The sequence below is a fragment of the Chlorocebus sabaeus genome, chromosome 12 (genome assembly GCF_047675955.1).
Source record: "Chlorocebus sabaeus isolate Y175 chromosome 12, mChlSab1.0.hap1, whole genome shotgun sequence".
Classification (NCBI taxonomy): domain Eukaryota; kingdom Metazoa; phylum Chordata; class Mammalia; order Primates; family Cercopithecidae; genus Chlorocebus; species Chlorocebus sabaeus.
Window position 1 is genome coordinate 89,396,573 of NC_132915.1, and position 18,026 is coordinate 89,414,598.

General features: G+C 40.8%; 1 protein-coding gene across 1 annotated transcript in view; it reads right to left on the minus strand.

Annotated features, from left to right (window-relative positions):
• BRINP1 (BMP/retinoic acid inducible neural specific 1) overlaps positions 1 to 18,026 on the minus strand; it is a 195,829-nt gene that overhangs the window by 126,302 nt on the left and 51,501 nt on the right. Inside the window, exon 2 of the mRNA XM_007968244.3 lies at positions 10,564 to 10,831. Coding sequence (XP_007966435.3) covers positions 10,564 to 10,781 — 218 coding nt within the window. The 5' untranslated portion in view covers positions 10,782 to 10,831. The remainder of the gene's footprint in view (positions 1 to 10,563; positions 10,832 to 18,026) is intronic.

The following is an 18,026-nucleotide window of genomic DNA, read 5'->3' on the forward strand; positions in this document are numbered from 1 at the left end:
AATCATAAAAAACAATCATTGAAACCTTAAGAACACCTTAAAATGAGAAAGTATAGGATCCATCGCCTTAGAATAAAGTCTGAAGTCTTTTATATAACATGACTTGACCTCTCTGTTGAATTTTCTGGCCTGCATACTGACATCTTCTCTGCCCATTGCAAGCTCAAGAACAAGTATGCCCTCCTCTAAACCCTACTTCAAAACATACACACAAACCTACTTAAAATATTTTCTTGGAATCTTTCCTTAATCTTGCCAGACCAGCTCAATGCCCTTTCTTTGCACTATTACTCCATTTTATACTTTTTTTTCAACACTCCTCATACTAGGTGTCAATTTGGCCGCTTTTAGTCTCTCTCTCCCCCACTACCCTACAAGTGCTCCTGAAGGGCAAAGATGAATAATCCCTCAGTGTCATCAGAGGCTAACACAGTGCATGCACATTAGTAGGGACTCAATAAATATTTGTTGGATTAATGCACAGGTGAGCACTTTTATCTCAAACTGCTTACCAGCATAGAGACTTGTTTCTTTCATATCATTTGTATTTACCTCCTTCTTTCTCATACAAACTACACTCCCCTATGAATGTGATGTAGAACTAGGTGAGCTGGGTGTCATGCTAGAGTCGCAGAGAGACTGTCACAAGTGAGGATGGAGGCTGCACCTTGCTGACTTTCTCTGAACAATAAACCTGCAATTTGAGGAAAAGTAAAGTTACCTGAACTCCCCACCCCCACCACACACACACACACACACACACACACACACACAGAGAGAGAGAGAGCCTGCCTTGAAACGCTGCTGATTGCCATGGATGTGCTTGGGTGAGAAGCAATCCCTGAGGGACAAATGTCCCCTGAGCATTACACATCAAAGACAACCTGGCGAGCACGGTGCAGCAGGAACTAGAAGACGAGATGTTACAGACTGCTCCCATCACCTGGGCTGATTAATAAATTAGACTCTTGCGAATCGTGGGACGTGCACTGTGTACATGAATCAATGTATGCTGATAGCTTAAAGAGACCTTGCCGGTATGGTGTCACGTGTTCCTCAGGGCATCAAAAATCTTTCTGTCTCTGGTCCTGTTTCTTTAGCTTCCTCCTAAAAAGTGTCTTCCAAGTCTAAGAATGGAGCAAATGCTACCTTTATAGGGCACCTATGCTACAAAGCCCACTAGCCAATCATCCCCACTGCAGTTGTTGGAAGTTCCATTAAGACATCTCAGAGTCCCTGTTGCTGGATTTGCAGGGGTGGATACTTCAGGTATTTCTTTTAACTACTAGTCCTCGAGCATTTGCACTGTGCTAAAGACTATCTTTTTTTTAAAATTTTGAGACAGAATCTCGCTCTATCACCCAGGCTGGAGTGCAGTGGCATGATCTTGGCTCACTGCAACATCTGCCTCCTGGGTTCAAGGGATTCTCCTGTCTCAGCCTCCCAAGTAGCTGGGATTACAGGTGCCCACTACCGCGCCCCGCTAATTTTCGTAATTTTAGTAGAGATGAGGTTTCACCATGTTGGCCAGTCTGGTCTCAAACTCCTGACCTCGTTATCCGCCCGCCTCAGCCTCCCAAAGTGCTGGGGTTACAGGCGTGAGCCACTGTGCCCGGCCACTAAAGTCTATCATATATTCTCTTCTTAAATCTTCACAACAATCTTGGAATTTATCTTCATTTTGCAGATGGAGAAATTGAGGTTCACATGATTTAAGTAATGTGGGAAGTGGCAGAGCCAGGATTCAAATTAAGGTCTGCCTGAGTCTAAAGACTTGCTAAGCTATAGCGACCATTGTAGGGTTCACGTAAGCTTAGACACTAACTTGAGGCTGGAAGTTTCCATTAAGGTGAGCAGGGAAGAGTCAGGTACAGATAAAGGGTGGAATGCAAAGTCTTCCTCCAAGCCAGTCTGGGAATCCATAGCTAATGAGACCCAGTAATTCTTGTGCCCAGGAGGAAGGCCTTGAGAGATAAAGAAATTGCCCAGAGGCAGAAGCTTGAGCATTCTGGTTCCTTTTATTAGAGATACAAAGGTATCCAGTAGCTGTAGAACTCTGCATGAAAGAATGCATCCTGCCACAGGGTGCTGAGAATGGAACTGGAGTCCGTAAGCCTGGATGCTGCACAAGAAAAGGCTGCCTGACCAGTAGGTCCACAGCAGCTGTTGGTGGCATTGACTGGTATTTGAGGGTTAAGGTAACCCTTCTTCACTGCCTTTATCTTAGTTTCAGCACTCCCTTTCTCTCCCTTAAATTACTGCCACAGTTTTCTAACCCAGCTCTCTTTCTCCCTTTCTCCCATTCCTCAGGCTGCTGCCAGAGCAATTCTAACTGTATATCCGTGCATGTCAGCCTCAAGTTTCAAAGCCTTCACTGTTTTCTTTTTGCCCCCATCAGGCAAGACACAGGTTCTAACCTGCTTAACAAAAACCCATTGCAAACTCTGCTAATCACACATGGTACAATTTTCCTCTGAGCCAAAACACGACCACATTAGTGCATCAGTATTTTAAAAACTAAATGAATAGTAAAGGAACACATTATATTTGAATGGAATAGAATAGAAGATATCTTGATATTTAAGAAGCATCACATGTAGGTTAAGTTTTTTTTTTCAGTTTTTTAATTTCAATCATATATTTTTATCTATATTTCTGGCTAGGTTTATTGAGTGAGTGTCAAACTCAAATGTATTTGTTCACATGTATTAAGGTCAAAAATGTACGAAAACATCAACAAAGAGAAAACACTGTTCTAAACGGCTATCTAGTAATATTCTGCCAATTCACTAGACTTTAAAGATTGGTTGAAATCCACGTGGTATCTCAAATTTCTTTTGTTGTTGGCTTGAAGCTGCTCTCCAACCTTATGCTCTACTATCAGTACTACTCAAAATATACCCAAAACACATGAAGACGTATAGTTCCAGGCTTTCTCCTGTCTTCTGACCTCGCAGGTGCTATTCCATTTGCCTAAGGTGCTTCTCTCCTCACTGCATTCTCATGAATCCTAATCCTCCTTGAACCCTATGTTCAAGACGTCTTCCTGCAGCATGCCTTTCCAAACATGCCTCTTCCTCCTCTCCTTCCCCAACTTTGCCACCTCAGTGGAATGTAATTTCCCTTTCCCTACAGCCACGGAGCATCAGTGGCATCTCTCAAGGCACACGGCACTGTGGTTATTTGTTTTTCAGTCAGTTTCCCCCAAAGAGACCATGAATTCCTTGAGGGACGGGATCAATGCTTTCCTCCCTCTATCGCCAGGAAACAGTGCAGGGCCTGACTAGTAGGAGTTTAGAGATCAGTAGACATTTTTTTCAAATGAATGAGTAAGCTGCAGGTGCCCCAGATCACAGATCCAGTCTCCCTTTCTTCTTTGGCCAAGATTTGGAGCACAGTATTTGAAGCCCTAGGGCTTTTCTCCATTTCTCCTCCTAATCTACCGAATCATAACAATCGCTATCTTTAGATCAGTTTAAAGACTCCGTGTCAGTCTGTCCATAGGAGTGGGTGGGCAAGTAGGCCCATTTTCAGACGCTGCTTGTGACAAAAGCTGGACAATTACTCTGTAGAAATTGTAGCTAACTATGGTTTGTAACTCACAGAAGTCAGTTCAGTAACGGCATGGGAGCAAAGAGGTAAAATACTGTAAACATACCAATTTGGTAGCAATAAAGCTATCATTTTTAGAATTGGAAGATCAATTTTAAATAATCAACACTAAAGATTATCTTTGAATTGGCACCAAATGGCCCAGAAAAATGTTTGCTGGATATCCTTCTCCACTTCTATCTATTCAGGGAGACCCTGATAAAAAATTTGGATTAAGCGAGGGATGTATGTGGGCTGGGGGGTAAGGAGAGATGCAGGTTCATGCTTCTCTCCAATGCTGTCAGCCTTTAAATGGCTGAAATTGACAAACATGAATATGGGGCATCATCCCATTCTCATCTTTTGAGTCAACCAGGAATGCTCTGAAGGGAAGAAAAAGTGTCTTTTAACACACTTGGTCTAAGCTGGTTTTTAGTGACACAATCCACGCATATCTGGACCTAACAATGGAGGCTGAATATCTTACTTCCTAGGGAACACTGTAGTCAGAGTCAAAAGGCACTAGAATCTCCAGAAGAAGGAAGAATATTTTTTGACTGGAGAACTAGTTTGCTCTGAACCACTCCCTCTATGCAGGAGAAAGCAAAAATGGATCCACCTCTCTTCATGCATTGAACTGCCATCCTGGTCTATGGCCATGTCTAAAATCATGGATGATTGTTTCCCCATTTTATCCTATGGACATACACTCTGGGAATCCAGTCATTACAGTGGCACCTATATTTAAGCCATCCTAATTCAACCTCATGAAGACCAAAATCTAAGACCATTTATTCAAGCATTCTTCCCACCACTCTTTTTTTTCTTCTTCCCCAGAAATACTAGTGCAGGATTTCTCAACCTCTACACAACTGAAAGTATGTTGGATAATTGTTTGCTGGAGAAGGCTATCCTATGCATTGTAAGATATTTAGCAGCATCCCAGATCCCTGCTTACTACCCGCTAGATGCCAGAAGCACCCCCAATAAACACCACCACCAGTTGGGCACCAAAAATCTCCCCAAATACAATTGCTAAGTGTCCCCGTAGGAAGCAAAATTATCCCTGACTGACGATAACTTTTTTTTAGCTCCTGTCTCTCCTAGACCAGTTAAATCTAAACACCTGGAGAAAGATTCAAGCATTGGTTATTTTTAACTGTGCAGGTAACTCTAATATCCAGCCACTTATTTGCATATTGAATCAAAATTGTACCTAACTCAACTGTGGTTCTGCCCTCTGTTGAGTTTTGTATATCTATACAACAGGGGGAATGCCACACTTGGGAATTTGAAATGAAAAGGGGAAGGAAGAACAAAAGGTTTGTGATGAGAAAACTGAAACTGCTCATTTTTTTCCATCATAAACCAGGAGGTAGATTTAGACCAAATAACTCAAAGCAAAAGTTTGACGAGAAGATTGGCTTCCTCATCCAGTTAACCAGTTATTCAAAACAAAGAGGTATCCCTTTTAGTGTGCTCTGACATAGGTTGGATCCAAAGACACAACACCCAAGCTGTCAAATTTAGGCAGAGCCCACAGTTCCCTGAGCCTGCTCATTAGAATTTCAATTCCTTTGAGAAAAAGAGGTTGTATGGTTAAAAAGGTATGGCTAAATACTGTTAAACAGTCTAATATTAATAAAGGTCTGTGATAAGGGGGCCTGTGTAACTTTGGGTTTTCCGTATATAGGTCATATCATTTGGGAGGCAGCTGGGCAAGGTCAAAGATGCAGCCTCTAGAATCACACTTGCCTGTGACAGGTCCTACTCTATCACAAATTAACTCTTTTACCACGTACAAGCTGTATAACTAGAGAAATAATAGCAATACCTACTGCACAGGATGATTGTAAGGATCAGCTGGAATAATTTTTACGCCAGATAAAGTGCAATGCTAACCACTTAAGATTTCAATGTTAACAATTAACTTGTCACTGTTGTGATGATTATTGCTTATTTGACTATGGGAGTCATCATGGAAAAACAAATGGGTGTTCTTTTGTTCCAGAAAACATCTTTTAATATTACATTGAACTATAGTTCTCTGTAACATACATTAAGAAATGCTGGTTTCCAATAATTTATGCCATACTAATAGAAATCTAGTTCTTATACTGCATGATTTCAAGATTATACCTGGAATCAAAAGGCTGAAGGCTTCTTTCAAGTTGAAACACAAGCCCCTGGAGTGGGGCAAGGGTGGGCTTCTCTCTAAACTCCACTTGTCTGGAAGCTCCTTGAGGGCAGGAATCCTGTTCCTCACAATATAAACTCCCCGTATACAGTATCTGGCACATCTAGATGCCTAATCTATACTCTTGAATGACTGCTGTATAAAGACCACATCTCATTCATCTTAGTAGAACCATTCATCCATCCCCAGCAGCATCCATTTAGCCAAATAGCTTTACCACAAAACCTGTTATTTTTGTGAAACACAAGAAGGAATTATCAGGACAGCGGAGGAGGGCTGAGATCTATACAACTCTGAAATAAATATGCAACACAGCCAGGCAATTAGACTTGGCTTACCAAGATTTGATTTATACTGAACTTTCAGGTATATATTTAGAGCTCAAAGGGAGATGCAACGTAAGCCACAAACCACTTGTTCTGCAACCAGCAGGGACAGCCACTCAATATGGAACCACCACTTGTGACATAGTGACCACCATTACCAGAACATCCCCTTTTCCCTGACTCTTCAGATCCAAAGAGTACCATAACTATCCTACTAAAACCATCTTAGAAATAATTGCTAAATTTACAGCACCTACTGATGATCTCACAGTTAGGAAAAAAAGAAAAGAAAAGAAAAGAAAACACAAAAAGGCATTGGAAACACAGGAAAAATCTTTGGACTCACTGACTTTGAAATTACCATGAGAATAAAAAAATAATTCCTAGTAAACAACCAACATCTGAAGTGGAAGAGGGAATCACCATTCTGACATGTCTTTGTGAAGCTCCTGGAAAATTCTAAGCGCCATATATTTGAAATACAAGTTATTTCTCACCCCAATTGCATGAGGCATTTAACATCATCTCAGTTTCATAGATGGGAAAACTGAGTCTCAGAGAGGTTGAAACTTGCCCATGGTTAAAAGAAGCCTGTTGGCATTTGGTAATAAATCAGGTAACTAAGAACCAGGGAGAGTCGTGACAGCAAAGAGTTAAGGACCCATGTTGGGAAGTCCCAGAAACCAGCTTTTGAATCCCAGCTGTGCCACTTTCCAGTTGTGTAATGTGAACAATGTACTCTTAGTGCCTTTCTCATTTGTGACATGTGACAATAATAGTATTTCCCTTCAGAATGTGGCTATGAGGAGTTAACGACTAATATACTTATAGTCTTAACAGAAAGTGAAAATAAATTACTTTGTTAGAATGATGATTTAGAACTCTAATGAAAAAAATTCAAGCATAAGATAACTTAAATTTTACAAGGCACTCTCACACAAACTGTACCTCATTGACCTAGTAGGTACAGCAGACATCATTATCCCTTTCTACAGAGGAGGAAATTGAATATCTGAGCGGTCATTTCTATCCATGGAAAGATCACTCTTTGATTATTCACTTTTTATGCCCTCTATCCTTCACTCCTAACTCTGAGCTGGGTGGAGGAGGGGGTGTGGGTTATGTGGGGGTAGGAGGATATATGTGTGTAATCTATTGGGGTTTTTTTGATCATCTCTATATTAGCAAATAATAGTACAATTTATGGATAATGATGGGTGTTAAACTCCAAAACAATAAATGTATGCGTGAGTGAATGCTGCATACATGAATTTGCCCAGGATGAGAAAGCTGGAAAGAGGTTCCAGAATGAACAAAACCTGAATCTCTAGACTCTAGACCCAAAATCCTTTCCACTACCACATGCTGTGTTTTCAAATGACAATATTTCACAGAATCATGAAATTTCAGAGGTAAGAAGGACCTTGGAGACCACTTCGGCTAGCATTCCCATTTTACAGAAGAACAACCAAAGGTTCAAAGAAGTTCCATTAGTTGACCAAAATTACACAACCAGGAGATAGGAGAGCTGGATCAGCACCTGAGTTCCCTGACTCTGAGGTCAAAAGTGCTCCCACTGTACCCTGGCAGATTCAAGAGCAGAAAACTCCCCTAAGCCTTCAGGTGGCAACTCAAGTTTGTGAGTGACAGAGCATTTACATCATGCACTCAAACGAATGCACGTGTGCACACTGTTGCTCGGCTTGTAAGGCAACACACGAAGATGTTTCTGCTGGGTTTTAATTAAACAGGTTCTCACTGTTGTCACTAGCAGTGACTTGACCATGATTCTATGAGCAGAAGCTAGCCTCTGTGTGCAAAGGCAGGAGAAAGAAGATGGCCTTAACCTAGTTAAATAAATAGAGAAAGCTTCTTCCCAGTTTCTTTCTGAAGCATCCCAATCACCCTGGGTTCCAGCCAGGATTCTGGGGAGGAGGGAACTGGTGGAAGCTTGAAGTCTGGGCAGATCAGTAAGGCTGGCTCTCTAGTATCAAAAAATGTAGCACTATGGTAGTTAGGCCTTTCTTTTTTTTATGATGAAAATGTCAAGTTTGTAATGTGCTGTGTCCATGCTAGCATACAGGAAGACAGCCACAATGGGAATTGCCTATGGACATGCTTTGTGGAAACGTCAGTGTTTCAACAAAGTGGCATACAGGAAGGAAAAAGTATCAATTCACAATTGCCCCAATGATCATGTCCTAGTTGGCTTTTGCTCTGATCAGCATCTGATGAGCACATGTCTGTGGGTACGTATTTGCATATGGGTTCACATGCACATTATGACAAGAGTTCCGCCTAATCCTTGGACATTGTAGGTGCCAAATCAATGTTTGTGGTATTTATGATTTCCCAGTTATACCCATCCTGCACATCTTTCTTTATAGCACTTATTATACATGGAAATGTGCATGTGTTTAATTAATGTCAGTCTCTCCTATGACAGCAACTATTATATTTATTTTACTCATCATTGTATCATCTGCCCTAAACATAGTGTTGAGTCTGTAGCTGGTGCTTAATAATTATTTGAGGATTAAATAAAAGAAGGAATGAATAACTAGATGACCAGGGGCCTAAATTCTGGGTTGAATTCCATCATTTAATTAGCCATTTGACTTTGGTTAAATATTAAATGTAATTTTGGAGCTAGACTGGACCTCAGAAAACAACTTATTGGATGATTGCAAACTTTGTTTTAGGAGTAGAATCCAAAGTAAACCATACATGAAATCTTAACACAAAAGCAGATATAAACCTTCTCTAGTATAAGGGAGGTGTAGGACTCAGAATCCTGCCTGGTCATCTCTTTGCTACGCTCCCCACATTGCAATGGTTTCTATGGCTACTTTAATCAATCCTCAGATTTTTGAATAACATAGGTTGAAAACTGCTGATCTACATCAGCCCTATCATTTGGTAAATGAGGACAGTAGAATGCAAAAGATGAGGGAGCTTACCTAGTGTCACAAGACAAGTGCATGAAGAACTGAAATCAGTATCCAGAGGTCTTAATCCCCCATTCTCATAGCAACCTTTTACTTCTCAACATGTCTAAAACAACCCCCCAGATGTATACAAATGATTGCAAAGAAAAATTTTTGGAAAAAGTTTCTTAGAGCTCTGCAACACTCCGCATTTGGAAGCTATACCAGGGAGACAGCCAACAGAGTGGTTGGAAGGAAAGCACTGGGGTCAAGTAAATCAGTGTGTAGACCCTGGTTCCACTCCTTACTGGATGGGTGACTTATAGCAACACACTCAACCTCCAAAGTCCTGATTTTCCCATCTGTAGAAGCCACTGCCCATCTCATGGAGGAGGTTATGAGGATTGAACATCCTCCCTTCATGGCATATGATAAGTGCTCACTAAAAGGATGCTACTGTTGAATATTCTGAATCTGTGGTTCCATTCAGGGTACCTCTTATTTCAACAGCAATAACCAACACATATGGATTATCTAACATGGACCAGAGTTCCCTTTATAAAACTGCATTATAGTCACCACCATGTGATATTATAACTAGTTAACCTCCTAAGACCACACCTAACTACACCTGAGACAGTTCTTTGCATTCTCTTATTCATTTAAGTCCACAACATTCGCTGTGTGTTTATGGTAACAAGGCAGAGCAAAAATCACTCTGGGGATCTAGAAATGAATTCTGTACAAGTCATTCCCTCAAAGAGTTTCCAGTTAGGTGAGAAAAATACGCAAGAATGCACTCTAATTCCAAATGATTTTAAATTAAAGAAGTGTCAGTGTAGAGAGCTGTGGATATATCAAAGATGTGGCAGTTAAGTGGAATGTGAAAACTCTAAAATAGTTTCAAAGAGGAAAAATTTGGGCTAAGTCTTTTTTTGGATGAGTAGAATGTCAATGGTCCAAGAACCAGTACAGACCTGCTCAAGAAAAGGTTTCTTTTTTTTCCAAATGTTTGAATGTATTTGGGTAGGATCTTAGGTACATCAGCAGCATCTTCAAAACAACATTACTTATACTTGATGTGGCTGACTAAAATTATGATATGGATGCAGATAAACCAGATTCTGAATCCCAGTCCGACCACTTCTAACTGTATGACATTAGACATGTAACTCAACCTAGTTGAGGCTTGATGACCTAATTTGTAAAGTGGGAAAAACAATCAAAACCTATATCTGATGGTTATTAGAAGGTTTAAATGAGATAAGGTATAATAAGTATTAAGATCCCTGCCCAGTATATAAATAAGTACTCAATAAATATTAATTATTTGATCGTCTCCTTGTCATTGCTAATATTTTCCGCAAAGAAAAAAAATTTTTAAATCAAAAACAGCTTGTGGAAGGCACACAGACCCTTGACCCAGACACTTCTGCACACAGCAAGGGTTGCACCAATCAATGCCTGACTCCACAAAGCACAATATGAATGTAAGGCAAGGGCTATTTAGCCCAGGTCTTACCTGTATATTTTATATCTGGTTGTAAATCCTTGACGGTGTCTTTCCACAAAGGATAGGTAGCTCCTGGAGTGGTGGAAAGGACCCCTGTCTGAAATAAGCCAATCAAATTCCTTGGAGACATGTTGGTCTGTCCCAGCTGGTTCCTGGTGGGAGGGCTGCACTGAGATACGGCCCCATATAAACAGGAAGTAGAGGAGCTCAACAAACCTCCAGTTCATGCTTTTCTGCCGGCCTTTTTCCTCTCATTCTTGCTCCATTCTGTGGAGTCCTATAGAGGAAAGAATAAAAAAGAGAGAGAAAAAAAGAGAAACCAAAAGAGAGAGAGGAGAGGGGGAGAGGAGTAAAAGAAAGAGAAAGACACAGGAAAAGAAAAAATGTGATTAACACATCTTCATAATAATACCTTATGTCAGTAGAGTGCTTTAAAGTTTACAAAACGCAGTATAGTTCTGGTTAAAAACATAGAATCTATGGAAATCTGGGCCCATGTTCCCGTTTTGCTGTTCACATATTGTCTAAACATATACAAACTGTTTGGTCTATTATGGATGCAGTTTTCTCGTAAGTAAAACAGGGTGAGCTTACGAGCCTGTAGCTTGGCACTTGGCACATCGTAGATGCTCAAGGAAGATGTGTTGAAAAAATGAATAAAATGAATTAATGCAGAAACAGAGTCTCATACAACCAGTAAGAGACATGGAGACGTAATTCAAGGGACTGTACCAGTTAATGTCTTCACTAACAACCTGCCTCTCATAAAGAGGTATCAATAAACAAGAGTTCCTTTTCCTTCTCTCACCAGGCATGTCCACTGAGTACACATTTTGCTTTTGCATGAACAGATGAATGCACAAAGTCTTGTGATGGATTATTATCATGACTATCTAGGTTGAATACTTTAGAGATGAAGAGTTCATGGAGCTTGCTTACAGTTCACTTCTGCAATGTTCAATGGAATGTCTCCCAAACCCAAAGAAATATGGCCAGATAATTTGTCTTTTGGTGACTCAGCCTCAAAGGTTGCCCAGGGTTCAAAAGGAAAATTGAAGGCAGTCATTTTGTCATGGGTCTCACATGCTTCTTTTATTAGGGGGTATTATGGCCTAGCGGTGCTGCAAGGGTGAAATGCTTAAGACTAAGGGCTAGCTTTGGTAGAGAGGTTCCTTGTGGAGAGAATAGACCAGAAATCACAGGGTCATGCCAATTTCGTAAACAAAATTTATACTTTTTGTTTTGTTTTGTTTTGTTTTGTTTGAGACGGAGTCTCACTCTGTCACCCAGGCTGGAGGGCAATGGCACAATCTCAGCTCATTGCAACCTCCACCTCCAGGGTTCAAGTGATTATCTTGCCTCAGCCCCTCGAGTAGCTGGGACTACAGTCATGTGCCACCACACCCAGCTAATTTTTGTATTTTTCATAGAGATGGAGTTTCACTATGTCGGCCAGGCTGGTCTCGAACTCCTGACCTCATGATCTGCCCTCCTTGTCAGTCTACTTACTCGCTTAAATGTATGTGACCCCATCCTACTTATTCTAACAGAGCTTCTTTTACTCCACATTGAAAGGCAGCTTTAAATCCAGTTTGTATCTGTTAGAAACAGTAGTATTTCAGGTCATGTATTTAACTTTTCTGACTTTCAGTTTCCTCATCTGCAAAATGTGGTTAACAATAGCACCTACACTCAGAACCAAGGTGACAATTAAATGACATAATTGCTCCCTCTTGTGCCTGGCATACTCAATAAATAGCATGTATGATGATGAGGATAATGATGATGAATGTCAACACTGATGTCAACTTATTCCCTATGAGACAGTGTTTTTGTTCACCTGATCCCCACTGCCTGGCCAAACCCTGTTTATATCCTTCAGTAGCCAGCCGAGGTCATGTTCTCAAAGGTCAATTTCCTTTTTTATTCATTTAAAAAAGTGTTATTTGTTTACTCCTCTGAGCTATAGTTGCTCATTTTCTGTAACTGAATTTTAGCCCTTATCACCTTGTATAATGCTTACAGGCATACTTCATTTTACTGTACTTCACTTTATTGAGATTTGCAAATATTAAAGTTTTTACAAATCGAAGGTTTGTGGCAGCCCTCAGCCTACCTAGTCTGTTAGCACCAATTTTCCAACAATACGTGCTCACATCATGTCTTGGTGTCACATTTTGATAATTATCAAAATATTTCACACTTTTTTATTATTGTTGTATCTGTTATGGTGGTCTGTGGTCAGCAAACTTTGATGTTATTATTGTGGGGGCACCATGAACTGGACCCATATAAGATGGCAAACTTTATCGATAAATGTGTGTGTTCTGACTGCTCAACTGACTAGGTATTCCTTTTCTCTCCCTTTCCTCAGGCCTCCCTACTCCCTGAGAAACAATAATACCAAAAATTAGGCCAATTAGTAAATCTACAATGACCTCTAATTGTTTAAGGGAGAGGAAAAGTCCTATGTCTCTCACTTTAAATCAAAAGCTAGAAGGCAAGGCAAAAGGCAAGACAGGGTGGAAGTTAGGGTCCTTGCACCAGTTAGCCACGTTGTGAATGCAAAGGAAAAGTCCTTCAAGGAAATTAAATGTGCTGTTCCACTGAACACATGAATGATAAGAAAGTAAAACAGCCTCGTGTTGAATGAAGAGAATTTTAGTGGTCTGGGTAGCAGGTCAAATCAGCCACAACATTCCCTTAAGCCAAAGCCTAATCCAGAGTAAGGTTCTAACTCTCTTCAATTCCATGAAGGATGAGAGATGTGAAATGCTGAAGAAGAAAAGTCTGAAGCTAGCAGAGGTTGCTTTAAAGAAAGAAGCCATCTCTATAACATGAAAGTACAAGGTGAAGAAGCTAATGCTGATGGAGAAGGTGCAGCAAGTTATCCAGAAGATTTAGCCTCGATTATTGATGAAGATGGCTACCCTAAGCAACCTATTTTCTTTCTTATTTTGGAGACAGGGTCTTGCTCTGTTGCCTAGGCTAGAGCGCAGTGGTGCGATCTTGGCTCACTGCAACCTCCACCTCCCGGGTTCAAGCGATTCTCACGCCTCAGCTTCCCCAGTAGCTGAAATTACAGGCGCACGCCATCATGCCCAGCTCATTTTTTGTACGTTTAGTAGAAACAGAGTTTCGCCATGTTGGCCAGGCTGGTCTTGAACTCCTGGCCTCAAGTGATCTGCCCGCCTCAGCTTCCCAAAGTGCTGGGATTACAGGCATAAGCCACCGCACCCGGCCAACAACCTATTTTCAGTGTATACAAAATAGCTTTACACTGGAAGATGTTGATGATTTTCATAGTTAGAGAGAAGTCAGTGCCTGACTTCAAAAGGTCAAAGGATAGACTGTCTCTCATTAGGGGCTAATGCAGCAGGTGACTTTAAGTTGACGCCAATGCTCACCTACCATTCCAAAAATCCTAGGGTCCTTAAGAGTAGGCTAAATCTACTCTGCTTGTGATCTAAAGCCTGGATGACAGCACATTTGTTTACAACATAGTTTACTGAGTATTTTAAGGCCATTATCCAAAACTACTGTGCAAAAAAAAAGATTCCTTTCAATATTATTGCCCATTGACAATGCATCTAGTCACATAAGGGCTCTGATAGAGATATACAAGGAGATCAATGGTGTTTTCATGCCTGCTGAAACAACATCCATTCTGCAGCCCATAGATCAAGGCATGATTTTGACTTTCAAGCTTTATTGAGAAATACATTTCATGAGGTCAAGAGATCGAGACTATCCTGGCCAATATGGTGAAACCCCGTCTCTACTAAAACTACAAAAATTAGCTAGACATGGTGGCACACACCTGCAGTTACAGCTACTTGGGAGGCTGAGCCAGGAGAATCGCTTGAACCCAGGAGGCAGATGTTGTAGTGAACCAAGATCGTGCCACTACACTCCAGTCTGGCTACAGAAAAGTGACACTCTGTCTTAAAAAGAAAAAAAAAAGGAAAAAGAAATACATTTTATATTGCTATAGCTGCCATAAAGAGGGATTCCTCTGATGGATCTGGGCATTGTAAATTGGAAACCTTCTGGAAAAGAGTCACCATTCTAGATGCCATTAAGAACATTTGTGATTCATGGGAAGAAGTCAAAATATCAACAGTAACAGAAATTTGGAAGAAGTTGATTTCAAACCTCATGAATGATCATGAGGGGTTCAAGACTTCAGTGGAGTAAATCACTGTAGATGTGACAGAAATAGCAAGAGAACTAGAATTAGAAGTAGAGCCTGAGGATATGACTGAATTGCTGCAATTTCACGATGAAACTTGAATGGATGACAAGTTGCTCTTTACGGGTGAGCAAAGAAAGCAGTATCTTGAGATGGAGTCTACTCTTGATGAAGATGCTATGAACACTGTTGAAATGACAACAAAGGATTTAGAATACTACATAAACTTCGTTGATAAAACAGTGGCAGGATTTGAGAGTACTGACTCTGGTTGTGAAAGCAGTTCTACCTTATGTAAAATACTATCAAACAGCATCACATTCTACAAAATTATTTCATGAAAGAAAGAGTCAATTGATATGGAAAACCTCATTGTTGTCTTATTTTAAGAAATTGCCACAGCCTCCCAACCTTCAGCAATCTGACCACCCTGATCACTCAGAAGCCAACAACATTGAGGCAAGACCTTATGCCAGCAAAAAGATTTTAATTCACTGAAATTTCAGATGATCATTAGCCTTTTATTTCAGTAATAAAGGCATATACATTGTTTTCTGAGACACACTGCTATCCTACACTTAATAGGCTACAGGATACTGCAAACATAAGTTTAATATGCACTGGGAGGCCAAAAAATTGGGGTGATTCCATTTATTGCAATATTTGCTTTATTGTGGTCATCTGGAACACAACCTACAATATCTCTGAGATATGCCTGTAATTGTTTCTATGTCTGTCTTGTTCCTTGGGCTGTAAGCCTTTAACTGGAAATAATCTTTAGAAAACTATGGCTACTCTTGCTCAGCTGCATGGCTCTAGACAGTCATGTCTCCTCTCTAGACCTCAGATTTTTATGTCTTCTATGTGAAAATGTGGTAAGGACACAAACAATTTGTCAACTGTAAACCCATCTATACACATGATTAAATATGACACCTCATTTGTCTACTTTTCCAGCTGAATATGAAAGATAAAGCAAAGCTAAGAAAGAGAAAAAAAAATTTTTAAAGAGAGATGTGATTTCTTGCCCAGTTGGTTATTTCTCTCTGTTGCCCATTGCACTGTTTTATCATGAGTTGCTATAAAAATTTGCTTGTCACTGCAAGTCTCAGCTGTCAGGGGCAAAGGAGAAAGGTACGTGAGCAGAGTGAGCTGGCAAAAGCTGTGGCCTGAGGTCTTGTTCAGAGCCTAAAACAAAGCCGTACATGTTGAGTGCAGAACAGTAACAACTACAACTGCCAAACTGTCTGCCAGAGCCCCCAAGTGGCAAGCAGGGGATGAAGGCGATTGTTGGGAGAGAAGTCACAGCGTGTCACCCACACAGCCCTTCTACATGCCTTCTATTGTAAACTGGTGCAAGGTGGGAGCCTGTGAGAGAATGCTTAGCTGTTAGACTGTTTGCAAAGAAACAAGACTCAGAACACTGCAGCTCTCAAAAGTGGAACAAGGTCATACATGGAAGAGAAGTGTGTGTGTGTGTGTGTGTGTGTGTGTGTGTGTGTGTGTGTGTGTGTAGGAGAGTGAAATCTCAGCCTATAGTCCCAGAATTACTGAAATTTGAAAGATTTAACTCAGTACTTCCCAAGGGTGGACCTTTTGCTCCCCAGGGAACATCTTTGATCGTCACAACTGAGGGGATGCTGCTGGCATCTGGTGGGTGGAGGCCAGGGATGCTGCTAAACATCTTACACTGCACAAGACAGCCCCCACAACAAAGAATATGGGACCCCACATGTCAATGATGCAAAAGTTGAGAAACCCTGCTCTAATCCAACTCCTTTTTACAGATCATAACCTGAGTGGCAAATTCGGCTAGACTCCTATCTTCTAGTTCTCAGTTAAGAGTTCTTCTCATTCTGCCACATTACCTTGGCCAGGCACTGGGCATGTATGCTGTGTTTCAACTTGCTTTGTTCTTAGGGTCTGTAATACAATCTACATTTCCTCAAGTAGAGATGAATGTTTCCTGGAAGAAGTCAGAATATATCTCTGTTGATTTAGAACATCATAGTAATCCACAGAGCACCAGAAATGAAAATGAAAGTTTCTATAAAGTCCTTGACTCTATTAATGGAAATGGATATTTTGTTGGGCTGGAACAAGGAGGAGTACATATGTTACCCATATATATATATATTTGTTATGATGGCAGGGAGTGACTCCCATTGTGTAAATAAGACCATATTAGCACCAACTGTGCTGGAGACTCGAGATAATATGAGAGTCACATTATCTGTATTTATTGAGCATCTACTATATACTGGCTTTAAAATGGTTTGTTTTCTTGGTAGTTGCCAAAGCATATAGTCCAGAGCAGTTACAAATAAAGATGTATTCCACAAAATGGGTACAGTTATCCAGTTTAACAAATAAGCACCTTAGGACTCGGAGACATTGAATAACTTTCTCAAGCTCACAACTCCCAAGTGTCAGACTTGGGATTCTAACTTGTGAATATCTCATTACACACTCTGTACAATCTCCAGCATTCCCCAGCCCCATCTCATTCCAGCTGAAATTAGATCCTGCTCTCCAGAGATTCAAAATATAATGGGGGAGTCACACCCAAGTGTGAACAATTCTAATATGAAATATGCTGCCATAAATACTAGAATAAAGAAAAGAAGTCCAGTGGAGGAATGGAGGCCAGAGAAACTGTTTTCAGCAAGGCCACTGAGAGAACCCCATAGAAGAGGGACATAGTACTTGAGAAGGGTTTCAAATAGCATGTACAGTTTTATTAAGCACACATGGGGAAAAGGAAATTTCAGCAGAACAGACGGCCTACAAAAGCCTTGGGTGGGTGGGAGAAGGCAGGAGAGTGATGAGGTGTGTGCTAAGGATAGCACACCAGGTGGCAGGCAGCTTAGGGAGAACCAGAGCCCTGAGGCAGCTGATCACCCATCTCTCACTCTGTCTCCCTCTCATCAAATGAACTGTAGATTTCATTTCTGTACTATCTGCTAAGGTCAAAAGGCATTGTGGATGTTCAATAAATTTATCTATTCATTCATTACCATACTGAACAACTATTATGTGTCAGGTACTCTTCTAGAAGATAGAAATTCAACAGTGGACAGAACAGCCAGGGCCCTCAAAGAGCTTATTTTTGGTTAGTGGGGAGAGGGGAGGAAACAAATGGGTACTGACTCTACATGTGGTGGGTGCAGAGTGCTCTGAACAAAACCAAAGAAGGTCAGAGGTCTGAGACTGGAGGTGCTGCTTTCTATGCAAGGCTGCTCAGGAAAAGCATCTCTAATAAACGGGCTTCCAGGCAGAG